This window comes from Arvicanthis niloticus, chromosome 24, assembly GCF_011762505.2.
Source record: "Arvicanthis niloticus isolate mArvNil1 chromosome 24, mArvNil1.pat.X, whole genome shotgun sequence".
Lineage (NCBI taxonomy): Eukaryota > Metazoa > Chordata > Mammalia > Rodentia > Muridae > Arvicanthis > Arvicanthis niloticus.
In genome coordinates, this window is record NC_133432.1 from 1,249,305 (window position 1) to 1,264,231 (window position 14,927).

The 14,927-nt window shown below is 48.8% G+C and overlaps 1 protein-coding gene across 1 annotated transcript in view; it reads left to right on the plus strand.

The window, feature by feature from the left end:
* Positions 1–14,927, plus strand: part of Galnt9 (polypeptide N-acetylgalactosaminyltransferase 9) — a 77,518-nt gene that overhangs the window by 25,687 nt on the left and 36,904 nt on the right. The window contains exon 2 of the mRNA XM_076922348.1: positions 8,253–8,433. Within this exon, the coding sequence (XP_076778463.1) occupies positions 8,253–8,433 (181 nt within the window). The remainder of the gene's footprint in view (positions 1–8,252; positions 8,434–14,927) is intronic.

Sequence of the window (14,927 nt, forward strand, 5' to 3'; positions counted from 1 at the left end):
AGTTATAACCTTGTGTTTCCTATGAACTTTTATGATATTGAACATCATAAAAGGCTCAGAGACCAAATGATTTAAAAATGGTTAGGTTCAGCCTGATCTGTATTTAACTTTATGGTTTCTAATGCACTGGAAAACAACTAAGGTCAAAACTATATTACCTAAGGTCGTAGGGAAAGCACACAGTCGTTAAATAAATTGGAAAGAGGGAGACAACAAACAGGAATTAATGAAATAGAAATTAAAATGAGAAAGCAGAAGGACCCGTAAAAGCTGAGGCCTTTCTACCCTGGCAACCTGGGAGATTTGGGTAGTTCCTGGGTTTCTATATCTCCCAACCCTCCAAATGGATCGTATGTTTGCTGCAGTCACTTTTATGGTGGCTCTGAATGTCCTCCCTGTCCTAAGCAGAGCTGCCCCTCCACGCAGCTAGGTCTCGGGGTTAAGCTCGACTCCAACCTCATGTATCAAAATCCCTTTACCTTCCAGCTGCTGCCTCCCAGGGGTTTGGAAAAAAAAAACCCTCTTTCCCCATGTCTAGCTCTCCCATGCTGCAACTCTCTCCTGCTCTTCCTACAACAGAATGCCTGCTTTCCTCATGCTCACCTCAGTGGTTTCCCCACGTGTAAGGCTAGACAGTCACCCCCCCCCCAGCACCAGGCATAGACCCATTTGTAGCTTTGGATTAGGGCTGAGGATTAAGACCCCCACTCCCATCATCCTCCCATACCAACCTTTTGAGGTTTTAAGAGCACCCTCCTCTAGCCTACCATGTCCTGATCTCCTCCCAGAATGCTTTGTCCCACCCTACTCTTCTTCTCCCTGTACAGGGTGGAGCATCCACCTACAGCTGGACCCCACTGATAGTGTTCATGGCTACCAAGGTCTGTACCACACTTGGTTCCCTGCCCCTGCCACGTTTCCAAGCATGTGCCTGCCCATTGGTATGGAATGGCTCTTGTCAAAGACTCTGCACATAAGTCATATATGCATGCATACATGTGTGTGTGCACTTGCATGTGTGTGCAGGAGCGTCCATGAATGCCATGTGCACATGGGTTCCTGCAGAGGCCAGAGGAGGTCGTCAGATCTCCTAGAACTGCAGGTACAGGCATTTGTGAACTATCTGATGTAAGTGTTGGGAACCAAACTCTGGTCCCCTAGAAGCAAATGCTTTTGGTCCCTGAGCCATCTCTCTATCCCCTCTCCATGGCCATTTTGACAAATGGACAAAGAAATAAAAGATGCTGTTTGACACTGGCTTTTTATTTTTATGGCTACCCAAGTGAAGTTTTAAAAGAATTTTCGGTAGCAGGAAAGTGTTGAGGCAGAGGAGGAGGGCAAACGTAAATTTTAATCTGTCCCCTATGTCCCTGGTGGCCATAGACTTATAGAAATAATGTGAGGTACTAAGCTGTGTATGTTGATTTTGTGATGAGACCCTTGGATGATTTCTGGGTGTTCATTCATAGTCGTCCTGCCAACATGAAGGAAGTGTGGTAATAATCCCCTGAGAGTGTTCACCAAGAGTTGACCTCTCTTGGTTATCTCTCCTTGACTGGCCTGGTGGGATTAAAGACACTGCTTTTCAGTTGATGCTTTGGCTGTTGGAATGAGGTGCTGGTGACCTTCTGTTATCCATTGAGGACCTTTGTGCCTGGGTGGCTGGTTGGGCCCATTATATGATGATCTGGGGGCCTTGGTGGCTCCATCTTTTCTTCAGGGCACCAGATCCTTGGAGGGTGACCCTGGATTGAGCATGGAAGGCTGACTGTAAGACTGTCTTGTATGATGGATATATGGGCCGTCATATGGACAGGATGTTGGTTTCCGTTTTCTAGGAAAAATGTGGGAAGATGTTTTAAACTGAGCTAAGGAATGTACATTTCCCATCGTTCTTAGAGCCATGTGACATTGAAGATGCAGTACAAGCTAGATTTTGGGACCAGAAACTGGAAAGCACTTCATCCTAGCTTTTCTGGGAACTGCTGTGCTATCAGAAACCATGTCTCCACCTTCTCACGGCTTAGATCCCTGGGATGGACACACACTGGGTCACCTTATGTGAGGAACAGATCAGAATCTCCTACCTCCAGATGCCAGCAGAGCTTGGTCAAGTCCAAGAGACATTGTGTGGTGCAGGCTATGACTGTGCAGCAAACACCACAGACCAGCTACAACCACAGGCTCTGAAGTCAAGGACTCTGCAGGTTTCATCTCTCACGGTTCCAGGGAAAAACCTTTCCACCCTGTCCAGCTGCTGGAAGTTCCAGGTGTTCCTGGCTTGTGGCCTCAACTGTATCTGTGTCTTGTGTGCAGATGGTCTTCTCTGTGGGTAGATATTCAAATTCCCCAGTTCTGAGGACACCAGCCATGTTAGAATTGGGATCCAGCCTCACCCAGTGTGACTTCATTTTACTGTGATCATGTCTATTTTCAAAATGTGCTCCATTCATGACTCTCGAAATGAGACTTTAAGCACATTGACCTTAAACATATTTGGAGGATGTGGTTCAGCCCACAGCAGTGTTTGTAGTCTGGTCGTGTGTGCTTAGTGGGTATAACACTTGTTATTGTTGTTCACTGGAGCTGTGGATCCTGATAACCAGGAAGGAATGAAGCAGAAGCATTCCCTACCCCTACTCAGAACCCATGTCCCCCTCCCACCCAGACTGTACTGTGTCTGGAACTTGACCTGCAGTAAAGACAGGGGAAACCCCACAGCTGCAGCCCAGAAGTCCCACACTCCAAGCAGAAGGGGCTTCCTAGCTCAGCATGGATTTTAGCAGAGACTCAGAGTATGGGCAGTCCTATAGATAGTTAACTTGGTAATACAGGCTTCATGACTTTTCTGTCACCGAGAGGCCATCTCAGTATCCGTCCAGGTTTGTCTTATTTTCCTGGTGAGATCAAGCACTTCTATCTCTTTACAAGAAATCTTTGTGAAATTGGATCTAAGCTAACACAGGGTGAGTGAGGGAAGATAAGAAGCCAGGATCCGAGGGCAGAGTGACCCTTCCTTAAAGGCAAATCCAATTAGGACTTTTCAGTCAGTGTTGCTGGTACAGATTTCAGCTCCAGAGACCCGTGAGGGGAGCTGAGGCCCAGGCAGGAGGCTCTGACTTCAGGCCCCATGCCCAGGCTGGTTTTGGAGTTTTGCTTTACTCGTGCTAACCCCTCTCCACTGGCAACCCCTGATCAGTGGTCCTCAGAAGCGAGTCTGTGTGGAACCCACTTGTGAATCTCCCCCAGAAACAGCATTCCTGTTTCACATCTTCTGTTGGGACTCTACAGAAGCCTTGTGAATGGCAAGAAACAGATGCGTCCTTAAGGACTGACGATCATGTACCGCTGTGAACTCCTCCCATGGCTTTTGGGCACACTTTGAAGACGAGGTGTGATAGTTAGTGCCGGTTGTGAACTCAGGCAGATCTAGAGTTACCTAGGAGACAAAAGCTCCGTGCTTGAAAGCGTTTCTAGGTTAGGTTATTTGAGATGGGAAGACTCAGCCTGAATAGGTGGTAACAGTTCATGGGCTGGGGTCCTGGACTGAAGAAAAAGGAGAAATTGAGTTGAACACCAGCGTGCATTCATCTCCCTGCTTCCAGATTGTGCATGCAGAATGCCTAGCTGCCTCATGTTCTTGCCACCGTGATAGACTGTACCCCCAGTTTGTCCTTCCTTCTTTATGTTGCTTTGTTAGGTATTCTGTCCCAGCAATGATAAAGCTAACTGATATACAAGACTTCCCAGATGTGTAGAATACCCTGTGGGATTGTGTGTAGGAAGGATGGTGGGGGCCAGGCCTGGACTAGCAGAGCTATCAGGACTCTATGTTGACTCCTCACAGTGGAGGTTTTGCAGGAGCCTAACCTGGGCTCCCAGTCCACCACCTCCACTGAACAGCTTGAGGGAGGCCTTGCCTGGGCTGTTTTGTAACTCTGTTTTTTTTTCTCACCTGTTCTCCAAGGGTTAGGGAGGTCATGCCCTAGGGCTATGTGAGTACAGACGGGATCTCCAGGGACAAGAGTTGCCTTGCTCAGCCACCAGAAAGCCAGCACGGTATCCACACAAGGCAGAGAATTAAGAACCAGTTCTTCAGGATTCAAAATACCGTAACAAAGAATATTGCAGGTGGACTAGTTAGAGGATTTGAACAAGGGATCAAGCTAGTAGTCTGAAAGTCTCAGAGAATGAAAACAGAGCAGGGATGTTAGCAAGAGAAAGAGGCATGAAGAGGAGGGATCTCCACTTAAGGGAAGTCTCAGAGCTCAGGCTCAGCAATGAAGAGCATTGGGGCTCCACCAGCAGACCCAAGCTCCATTCCCAGCACCCATGTCCAGTGAGTGGCCCACAACCACCTGTAATTCCACCTCCAGAAGATCTGATGCCCTCTTCTAGCCTCTGCTGGAACTGTACACATCCACACAAGCATAAAACACACACACACACACACACACACACACATACGCATGCACATAGATACAAATAAGATATAAGCAAATTTTTAAAAAGATAAGAAGTTAAAGGAAGTTGCAGAAAAACAAGTTGGAAGGCAGACAGAAATATTATTTTATAGTTAACTGAACACATCAGAGGGAAATGTCTCTTGAAGGCTGAACATGACCATAATAAACCCCATATGGGAGAGGCAGGCAGGCAGGCAGACCAACAGACAGAGATGGCACAGAGATAGAAACAGACAGAGACACAGAGACAGAGTTTGTATGAATGACAATACCTATAGAAGGTAAAGGGTCTCCGGTGTTGGAATTCGATCCTGGGATTGGGTGACGGCAGGAGCTTAATAGGAATTCTAAATCCAGCAAAATTATCGGTCACTCGGAAGGAGGAAAAAACAAGTTTTCCAACGGCCTTATAGCTTAGAAAATTCCCTTTCCATACAATACTTCTGAAATATGATTTGGTAATATCCTTCCATCTAATGAAAGACAATTCCCAGACCCAAGGAGATGCGGAATTCACAAAATCAGAGAGCTTACTCGGGCTGAGCGTAAGAAAGATTCCAAGGATGGTATCCGAGGAAGACAATACAAATGATGTGGGAGGTAAGAGGGCCCTGGATGAGGGTGCTGAGTGCTGCCCATGGTCCCTGCTTTCCAATGAGACAGGCTGGAGTCCACCCCACAATCACCTTGTTAAGAAGCATGGGACACAGCATGGAGAGCATGTGTTTCTAGCCATGCTGCCTGAGTGTGCTGGTGTGCTCCTAACGCCACAACCTCGGGTGTTATTTGACTCTGTGCCTCAGTTTCCTCTTCTGCAGATTGAAATTCCCCATTTGACCTCCTGGAGGTGCTGTAGAGAATGAGGCAGTGGACATGTCTGCAAAGCATGTGCCAACAAACACTGCCACTACCAAACTTACATGCCCATGCCAGAGCAAGATGGCTGGTCATGACCTAACATAAAACAACCAAGGTGTACATGGCTCTGGGAATTTAGAACATTGTTAATAGAAATTAATATTGCTGGCCAAGTATTGGTGGTCTGTGCCTTTAGTCCCAGCACTTGGAAGGCAAAGGCAGGTGGATCTCTGTGAGTTTGAGGCCAGCCTGGTGTATAGGGTGGATTCCAGGACAGCTAACATTTCACAAAGAGACCCTGTCTCGAAGGGGGGAAAAAAGGAAGAAAGAAAAAGGAAAGAAAGAAATTAATATTGCTGTGATTTGAAAATTCTTCATTTTGTAGTCTGAGATTGGTTAGTGATGGAATTATTATATTTTGATCCAAGTGGGTTCTGGGGTGAGTTCTGTTCACGTAACTTCACAGGATAAATACTGATCAATTTCTTGTTTTAAAATCTCGTGAAATCTTGCCTGCTTTTGCATAGTATGGAAGGGCTGTTACAGACAACCTTGGGGGATACTGTGGCGCTGTGGGCAAGAAGCCCATATGTCTCTCATCTTACATGTTGGGCATCGAGGGACGTGGCAAAAGTTGACGTTCCCGGAGACAGAGCATTCAGCATTCCTCTTGAAGTCACAAGGGCAACCACCAGAATCACTAAAAATAAAACAGAGCTGAGAAAAATTGGGGGAAGGCGGCACAAGGGAGGAGATGGAGGCGGAGGTGGAAACAGACTCTGCTCATTTTTCACACTGAGGAGCCCTGGGACTTGTTTCTGGCTCACAAAGCGGGAACCAGATCCATCCGGCTATCAGAGCTACCATGCTCAAATACTGGCTGTGGTAGAAAGAATACAGCAGGCCACCAAGAGCCAAGTACTTCCGAGGGTGGGGTCGCAGACACGTAAGCACAAGTGGTGTATTCTAGATCGACCGGACAGTTCATCAAGTGCATATTATGCTTTTACAAGGAAAGCCCCAAAGCTGGGTACTAGCACCCCCTGAACAGTCCCAGCCACCCTTCAGCCAGGCAGCAGGGTCTGAGGACAAGTGTTCAGAGGGTATCAGGGCTGCTTTCCTGCCAGCTTTGGAAGCTGCTGTGTGCGGGATGCCCTAGCTGTCCCGGAACTCACTTTGTAGACCAGGCTGGCCTTGAACTCAGATCTACCTGCCTCTGCCTCCCAAGTGCTGGGATTAAGGGTGTGTGTCACCACCATCCAGCCTTCAATTAAAATTTTATATATTAATTAACTTTACTCTTTATTGTAGATTTTATTACATTTATTTCCTTATTAATTTAGTATGTGTGTGTGTGCGCGCACACGCGCGTGTGTGTATGCCCATGTCACCTGCTCATGTATGCCATAGCGTGTGGTTAGAACCCAGAGGACAATTTTCAGGAGTCATTTCTTTCCTTATACCATGTGGTTTCTAGGGATTGAACTCCACACACCCTTACCCTCTGATCCCTCTCTGATTTCTTTCTTTGTTTCTTTCTTTGTTTCTTTCTTTGTTTCTTTCTTTGTTTCTTTCTTTGTTTCTTTCTTTCTTCCTATCATCCATCTATCTTTATTTTTTACATACATTATATCCTGACTGCTCTTTTCCCTTCCTCCACTCTTCCCAGTCCCCCTCCCAACTTCTCCTCTCCCCTAGATTCAGATCCATCCCTTTTCTATTTCTCTTAGAGAGAGAGAGAGAGAGAGAGAGAGAGAGAGAGAGAGAGGAGGGAGAAAGAGAGAATAAAGAGAGAAGACAGAGACAGAGAGGGAGGGAGGGAGAGAAGGAGAGAGAGAGGGAGGGAGGGAGACAGGGAGGGAGAGAAGGAGAGAGAGGGGGAGGGGAGAGAGAGAGTGAGGAGAGAGAGAGAGAGAGAGAGAGAGAGAGAGAGAGAGAGAGAGAGACTCCTAAGGATATCAACCAAACATGGCATAACAAATTATAATAAGACGAGGCACAAACCTTCATATCAAGGGTAGATGAGGTGACCCAGTAGGAGAAGGGTCCTAAGTGCAGGCAGGCAGAGTCAGAGATACCTCCCACTCTTGCCATTAGGCATCCAAAAGCACTCAAGCTACACAGCCATAGTGTATATGCCGAGGACCTGGCTCAGACCCACACAGGGTCCGTGAGTGGGGCTCCAGTCCCTGTGAGCCCCTGTAAGCGCTGCTTTGTTGATTCCGTGGGTCGTGTTCTCATGGGGTCCTCTGCCCGTCCGGCTCCCAGAATCCTTTCTCCCCCTCTTCTTTCCCTGACTTCTTTGCCTAGTGTTGGGTTGGGTGTCTCTGCATCTGCTCTTCTCAGGTGCTAGACAATGTCTCTCTGATGACAGCTAGGCACGGACGTAAAACTTCTAGTTCTGAGCCATCCACACAGTGTGAGGTGTGGGCCTCAACTTAGGTCAGTTGTTGGTTGGCCACTCCCACGAGTTCTACACTTCCATTACCCCAGCACATCTTACAGGTAGGACATACTGTAGGTCAGAAGTTTGTGGCTGGGTTGATGTCCTTGTCCCACTGCAAGGAGCCTTGCCTGGTTATAGAAGATAGGCAACTCAGGCTCCATAACCCCCATTACTGGGAGGCTTTTGATAAGGTCACTTGTAGATTCCAGGAGTTTACCACTGCACCAGGTTTCTACACCGCTTCCCAAATGCCTCCCAGACTTTACTGCTTACTTTACAGATGTATTCTTGGCATCATGATGTCATGTAGGGTAGTCCCACTGTCCTGGCTCATGCTCCCCCTGCTCACCCTCCTACAAACTTGCCAGCCTGTGTCTTCTGACTTCACAGACAATCTCATTCCAGGACACACTGCGCAGGGGATGGGTATGCTGGGAGCAACTCCAAGGATCTCCTGACCTGTCTTTTCTTGTCTTCTCCAGGCCTTGCAAAGCCCATTGGGCTGGTGGAGGGGCCAGGTGGCCTGGGCCAGGGAGGAGTGGCTGCCACTCTGCAAGATGACAGTCAAGAGACTGAGGGCAAATTCGAGGATTTTGGGTACAATGCACAACTCAGTGACCGCATCTCCCTGGATAGGACCATCCCTGACTACAGGCCCAAGAGGTAAGCAGCCTGGTTTTAGCAGCTGAGAACTGGAGGTAGGGAGTTCTGCTGCACAGGGGTGGGGGGCTGCAGGACATCCCTCGGTCTCTTTGTGCCTCTGCCTCCCTTGATCCCTCTGTCTCTGTCTCCCTGTCTCTGTCTCTCTCTGTTTCTTTCTGTCTCTGTCTGTGTCTCTCTCCCTATCTCTCTATCTCTCTGTCTCTCCCTCCCTGTCTCTGACTCTCTCTCTCTGTTTCTGTCTCTTTATGTCTCTCTCTGTCTCTATCTCTGTTTTTTCTGTCTCTGTCTTTGTTTTTCTCTCTGTCTCTATCTCTCTCTCCCTGTCTCTGTCTTTTTCTCATTGTCTCTGTCTCTTTCTGTTTCTTTCTGCCTTTGTCTATCTCTCTCTGTCTCTATCTCTGTTTCTTTCTGTCTCTCTTTCCCTGTCTCTGTCTCTCTATCTCTTTTTCCCTGTCTCTGTCTCTCTGTCTCTCTCTGTCTCTCCCTCCCTTTCTCTGACTCTCTCTCTGTTTGTGTGTGTATCTCTCTCCCTATGTCTCTCTGTCTCTCTCCCTGTCTCTGTCTATGTCTCTTTTTCCCTGTCTCTGTCTTCCTGTCTCTGTCTCTCTCCCTATTTCTGTGTGTCTCTCTCCTTTTCTCTGTCTTTCTTGCCCCTCTGCTGTCTGGTATGTTCTTCTTCTTGAGTCCTACCCCACACACAGGATTAGTCCCCTTTCTCTTTGGTCTCAGAGGTTGGCAGGCTGGAGGTGGCTGGTCTATCTCTGTGAGCTCAGCTATAGCTGTGTGCATACACATGTGCACATAGGCATGCAGATAGACTCGAACACCTAAGCTAGAGGCCTTGGTTCCTGCTAAGTATGTTCTCGCTGGCTTTTGCAGCTATTGCAGGTGTGAGAGTGCTGTTATTGTTCCTTGAGCCTCCAGTGTCCGAATAGTTGCAACAGTCCTTCAGAGGGTGTGGCCATCTTATTCCTCACCACAAAGATACTCACTGCTGTGGCCTTGCGTGTGTCTCAGGACTTGGCTCTTGTCCCTGATTATTATCCCATTCCAAAAAGCACACAAGGGGGCTGACCAGAGCTGACCTTGGACAAATACCTTGATAGGAGGACTGACTAGGCCTAGCGTCTACAGTGTCAAGACTTGGAGTTTCCAGCAGCAAGCCTGAGCTGCATCACAGACCACCAGGACAGGAGACCAAGATAGGGAAACTCTCAGCAGCTCCCTGATAGCTGAGTTCAGGGCTTAGCACCTGCCAGATGCTTCTTGGGGCCTGGTGAAGGTCACTGAGTGGTAGGTCTGTTTGCACCTCCTGTACTGCCCAATGGACCTAAGGACTAGAACTCTGGCAGAGGAGGGTGGGGCCAGGAAAAAGATGAAACAAGAAGCTTGGAGAAGTATCTCACCAGAGCAGTGATGGAGAAGAAAGGAGGGACCACCCCACCATCCACCGAGTTCCTGGGCCTCAATCTTCTGGCTGCTTTTGAGGACTTTCATTCCTCACCTCCAGTTTTCTCTGTGCATGAGCCAAGGCAGAAAGATGGCCAGAGCCCAGAGTCCCAGCCGGCTGTGAATGCCCAGAATCTAGAACAATTCTCTGGGGCTGTGCTTGAACTGCTCCCAGGATGGTGCCCGGGCTAGGGTGATCCTCCCAGCAATGGAATGGAGACTGCACCTCCAGGATTATTCTGGTAGCTGTGCTACTTTTTAAGTCCCAAAATAACCTGTAATTTTTTTTCATGCCTGATTCTTTTATTTTTGGGTATCTTCTGAAATTCAGAAGTTGAATTATTTACATTCAGAGACAGACCCAGGAAGCTAGCTGCTGCCGCCTTCAAATCTGAGGTTACACAAAGGTTTATTACCTGCTTTGGCAGAGCCTGGTGGGCCCCTGTTATGTTCTTTCTCGAAGCCTGCTGATCTGGGCTGGGAAGTTGAGAAAGGGCTATGGAGACTGTGGGTAAGATTCTGACCTGGACAATCTACCTGTATCAGATGTCACCCACCTGGCTTGCTAAGGAACAGTGAACTCTCCCAGCCTGAAGGGCAGTCCCACAATGGGCTCTCCCCAGTGGGCAGTCCCACAATGGGCTTTCCCCAGTGAGCAGTCCCACAATGGGGTTCTCCCCGATGGACATTCCCCTTCCTAGTGAGTGAACCAAGGACAAGCATATGCAGAACATCATCACTCAGCTCTCGGACCCTTTTTTTCCCCATGTCTAGTTCCACAAAGTATGGCAGAAGGCCTACTCCAGGTAACACATGTATGCCAGGTCTGGCCAATCAGAGCAAAGGCATGATGGGAACCAGCCCAGAAAGACTGAGCCACAAGTATGTTGGAGCCGCTGAGAATTAAAAACAGGAGCAAAAGGGACATCTGAGCATGGGGGCGGATGGTCAAAGTGTTGTGGGCAGGCTCTGAGATGATGCTTGAAGAGACAGCCACACAGGTCAGGATCTTACCCACACTCTCCAGAGCCCTTTCTCCTGGGGGCTCAGCCCCTTCATGTCCTCTCTAGCCCTCATGAGACTGTACGACATGACAGTCCCCAAGCTAGAATCTTTGAAGGGGCCTCCAAATTGCTTCCCCCATGACCCCAGAACCATGGTAAGAAATGGCTATTGTATAAGTCATAAGCTTAGGCTGCCATGTGCAGCCAGTGGTAAGACATCGGACGAGCAAGGTGAGCACATGGACTGTGTCGTCGGCATCTGTGAGCATTGCCCTACTCAGCAGACTTCCACACCTGTTGTTAGTGACAGGTGTCTGAGGGCAGCCAAGTGGGAAAACTGATCATTGCAAGCTCAGTCCAGGCTCCCCCAAAGCTTTCTCTCGATGATTTCCTTAAGGGCTTCACGGTTCCAGCATGGCCAGAACATGCCTCCAGGGCCAGCGGGTACGGTCATCAGGAACTGAGCTGGAGGTGTGTGTGCGTGGGTGTGCCCATGTGTGAATGCGTTCCAGCACCCACAGGCGACACCGCCCACTCAGATGATTTCTCACGCTTTCTTGTCGGTGTCACCCTTGGACGCCTTTTGTCTGGGGGTGGACAGTTTTTCTAATTAAGCGGCAGCTTTAATTATGGCACAGAGCACACCACATAGATGTTGATTACTAAGCCTGCCCCTGGGATGACGAAAGGAGGCCGGTAAATCCAAATTAAACAGTGTCATCAGAACGCACAGCGTTCCCCAGAAGCCTCTGCTGCGATGTCCCTCGCCTCATGTTTGTGGTCTCCATGCATATTCATCGTCTGAGCCAGGAACAGCTTGGCTGTCAGCTCCGATAAGTGCAAACTGAGTGCATGACAAACGGGAGGCTGAGCTAGCTCCTTGGATTTGAGCTGACAGATAGATCTGCACCGTCTACTGGAGGAACCCACCCCCACCCCCACCCCCACCCCCTTGTGCTCTTGGTCCTTGTGAGGAAGGAAGGAATTTTGGGCATTGCAGATCTCAGGGCAATTAGGATTTCCCTGAAGACATGACCCTTGACCTGTGTTCTGTGGAACAATGGTTTTTTGTTTTTTTCAGTTTTCATTTGGTGGTGGTTTTCTGGAGGGTCTCCTCGTGTAGTCCAGGCTGGGCTGAAATTCACAATCCTCCTGCCTCAGCCTTCTGAGTACTGGGTTGACAGTTCTGTAACCTGACTCCTGACCCTGGTTTTTTACTAAGGGTGGAGCTGTGGACAGAGTCCTTAGCAGCTCTCTCTGCCTATGTCTGCACTCTGGTAGGGCTGTGCAGGATAACCGGAAGGCCTTGCTTCCAGGAGGGTCCAACCCAGCAACTGTCTCTGGTGCTCCAGACCTGTCCCTGATTCCACAGACTGGAGTAATGAAACCTATGAAATGACAATGAAAGCCACCACCCCTGCATCCTTAAATGCAGACCACTGGAGTTAGAGCCCAGGGTTGGCTCTAGGCCTCTCAGGAGGCAGAGCTGAACCCACTGAGCACCCACAGGCCCTGTAGAGGGTCCTGGGCTAAGGCAGCAAGGAGTTTAACACAGCCACTGAAAGTCAACAGAGGACATCAAGAGCTGAGCTAGCCCAGAACATAGTGCGTCACCTGGACCTGGGAGACCTGCCAGCACCAGTGACCTACAAATGTTTTGAGGGTTGACACTGCCTGGAGGACAGGGGCATCCTTATACCCCTGTGGGGTTCGGGGAGGCTGCCTGTCTCTGAGTGGCTGGTTCACTCGGGTAGTGACCCTATGACCACTTTGAGGTCCCTTTGAGAGAAGGTGATATGAGAGTGCTCTTCACGTGTCTATTACGTCTGTGTGTCTTGCTTCTGACCCGTGGTTGAAATGTGTCTGTCTCCAAAGGGAGTTTGAACCTGTGAGAAGAGGGATGGTGGGCAGAACATGTGGGCTTGCTCTCAGCTTTTTGGTTCTTGTGGCATTCAGTCTTTGTGCATGGACATGTATCTGTGGCCATGTGTCCATAACTACAGGGACAGGAACTGTGTAAGTGTATGTGTCCCTCAGGCCATTAACATGCCAACCGGAGGTGTCTTGGTGGGATATGTCTGGGTCTCCAGACAAAATGCTGTACATGTGTGGATGTGGACATGCATGTGTGGAAGTGTGTGCTCATCTGTGCAAATGTGTGTGGGGGGAGTGGTATATTGTAGGGCAGGCTTGTCTCTAGCAAAGATGGATGGATGATGGATGGATGGATGGATGGATGGATGGATGCATGGACTGATAGATGGATGGATAGATGAATAATAGATGGATGCACTCAGTCTGTGAAAGACAATTTGATACAGGAGGGACCCCTAGTTTCTGGGTCCTTACTGTCTTTTTCCTCTAGCCATGGAAGCACCCCTCCCCTGCTTCTTAGATGGTAGTGGGAAGGTAGTAGCCAAGTGGCTGCCTCGTTGAGGGTTTTAAACTCATGTGTGTGCTCTGTTTGGATGAGCATGTGTTTCGCAGTAAGGCAAGACTCTGCCGTGCAGCATGGCAGAAGCACAGTCCCCAAGGACTTGCCTTCTAAGAATCACCCTATACAGTTTTCCCAGAAATGAGGGCATTGTTTCCAAATGAGCAACTTTCTGTCTGCTGAGGCCCAGCTCAGCATAAGACGTGGGTCCTGTTGCCTCGCAGCCAGCGGCTCTCAGGGACACTTCACTTCTCGTCATTTCCATAGTTGTTTTTCCAGGGCACAAGGGGCATTTCCATTAGCACCGATGATCCAGGCATCTGGGGAGAGGTACTTGGGTTCTTGGCGAGTGCGCTGCCCCTGCCGTCTCTCAGGCAGGGCTCTCCTATCTCCCTGTTATGAGCTTGAATCTCTGTGGCACATGGTCCCTTTAGTGTACTTTCCAGCCTCGACCTCACCGTCCTATCAAGCTCATGCTCAACCATGGGTTTGCAGAAACCCTACTCTGTACCAGCAATGGGAGAGGACACTGTCTGCAGAAAAGCCATGGTGGGCAAACTAGTTGGTTGATTGCTTATGGTTGAACACACTGGTTTATTCTGCTTGGGGACGGCACTACACTGAGCCCAGGAGTGGGAACAAGACATAGCCACCACCCCCTGGTGTATGGCAGGCCAGAAAGGCAGTGTGGCTAGCCATGAGAAGATCCAAGCTCTGGTTTATGTCCTCTCTGACTGACATGATGCTACTGAAGTTGAGAGGAGCCTCTGGCTCCCGTACACGCTGCTGCTATGGAGTCACAGTTCATTCTTCTCTTCTCTGAGCCCTGGAGACTTGAATGGTCCTGGGCATTATTTCAGCTCACATAGTATTCTAGGAAAACCAAGGTTAGGAGGGGGCACAGGGTGCTTGAGACATTACCTCATGAACAGTTTTCATACATGCAGCCCAGAGTACCACACTGACTCCATATTGTAAGCCATCATTTGTCTGAAGAGGGACAAGGTACCTCTAGGGTACAGGACACATAACTCTCTGTAATACACAGTAGCAAAGATGTTTGTCAGGCCCACATCAGTGTCCAAAAGGAGGGGGCAGAACGGGGGTGGAATGGATTCAGCTCTGTGTCATATCTGAGTTTTCAAAATGTGATATGGGCTGGGCAGTGGTGGCGCATGCCTATAATCCCGGCACTTGGGAGGCAGAGGCAGGTGGATTTCTGAGTTCAAGGCCAGCCTGGTCTACAGAGTGAGTTCCAGGACAGCCACGGCTACACAGAGAAACCCTGTCTCAAAAAACCAATATACATATACATATACATATACATATATACATATACATATACATATACATATACATATACATATACATGTATGAAATGGAAGCTAAGAGGAACAGCAAAAGCTTAGGAGTATGTGAAACAGGTGTAAGCCAGTAGCTACTCATTTCTGTATTTGTTTAAAGGACTGCATGACACTGTCTATTGTGTTCGTCTGTTTTTCTCTCTTTCTGTATTTCCCTCTGTCTCTGTCTTTCTCTCTTTTTGACTCTCTGATACCTTGTCTTTATCTCTGACTAGGTCTTTCTCTGACTAGGTCTTTCTTGTA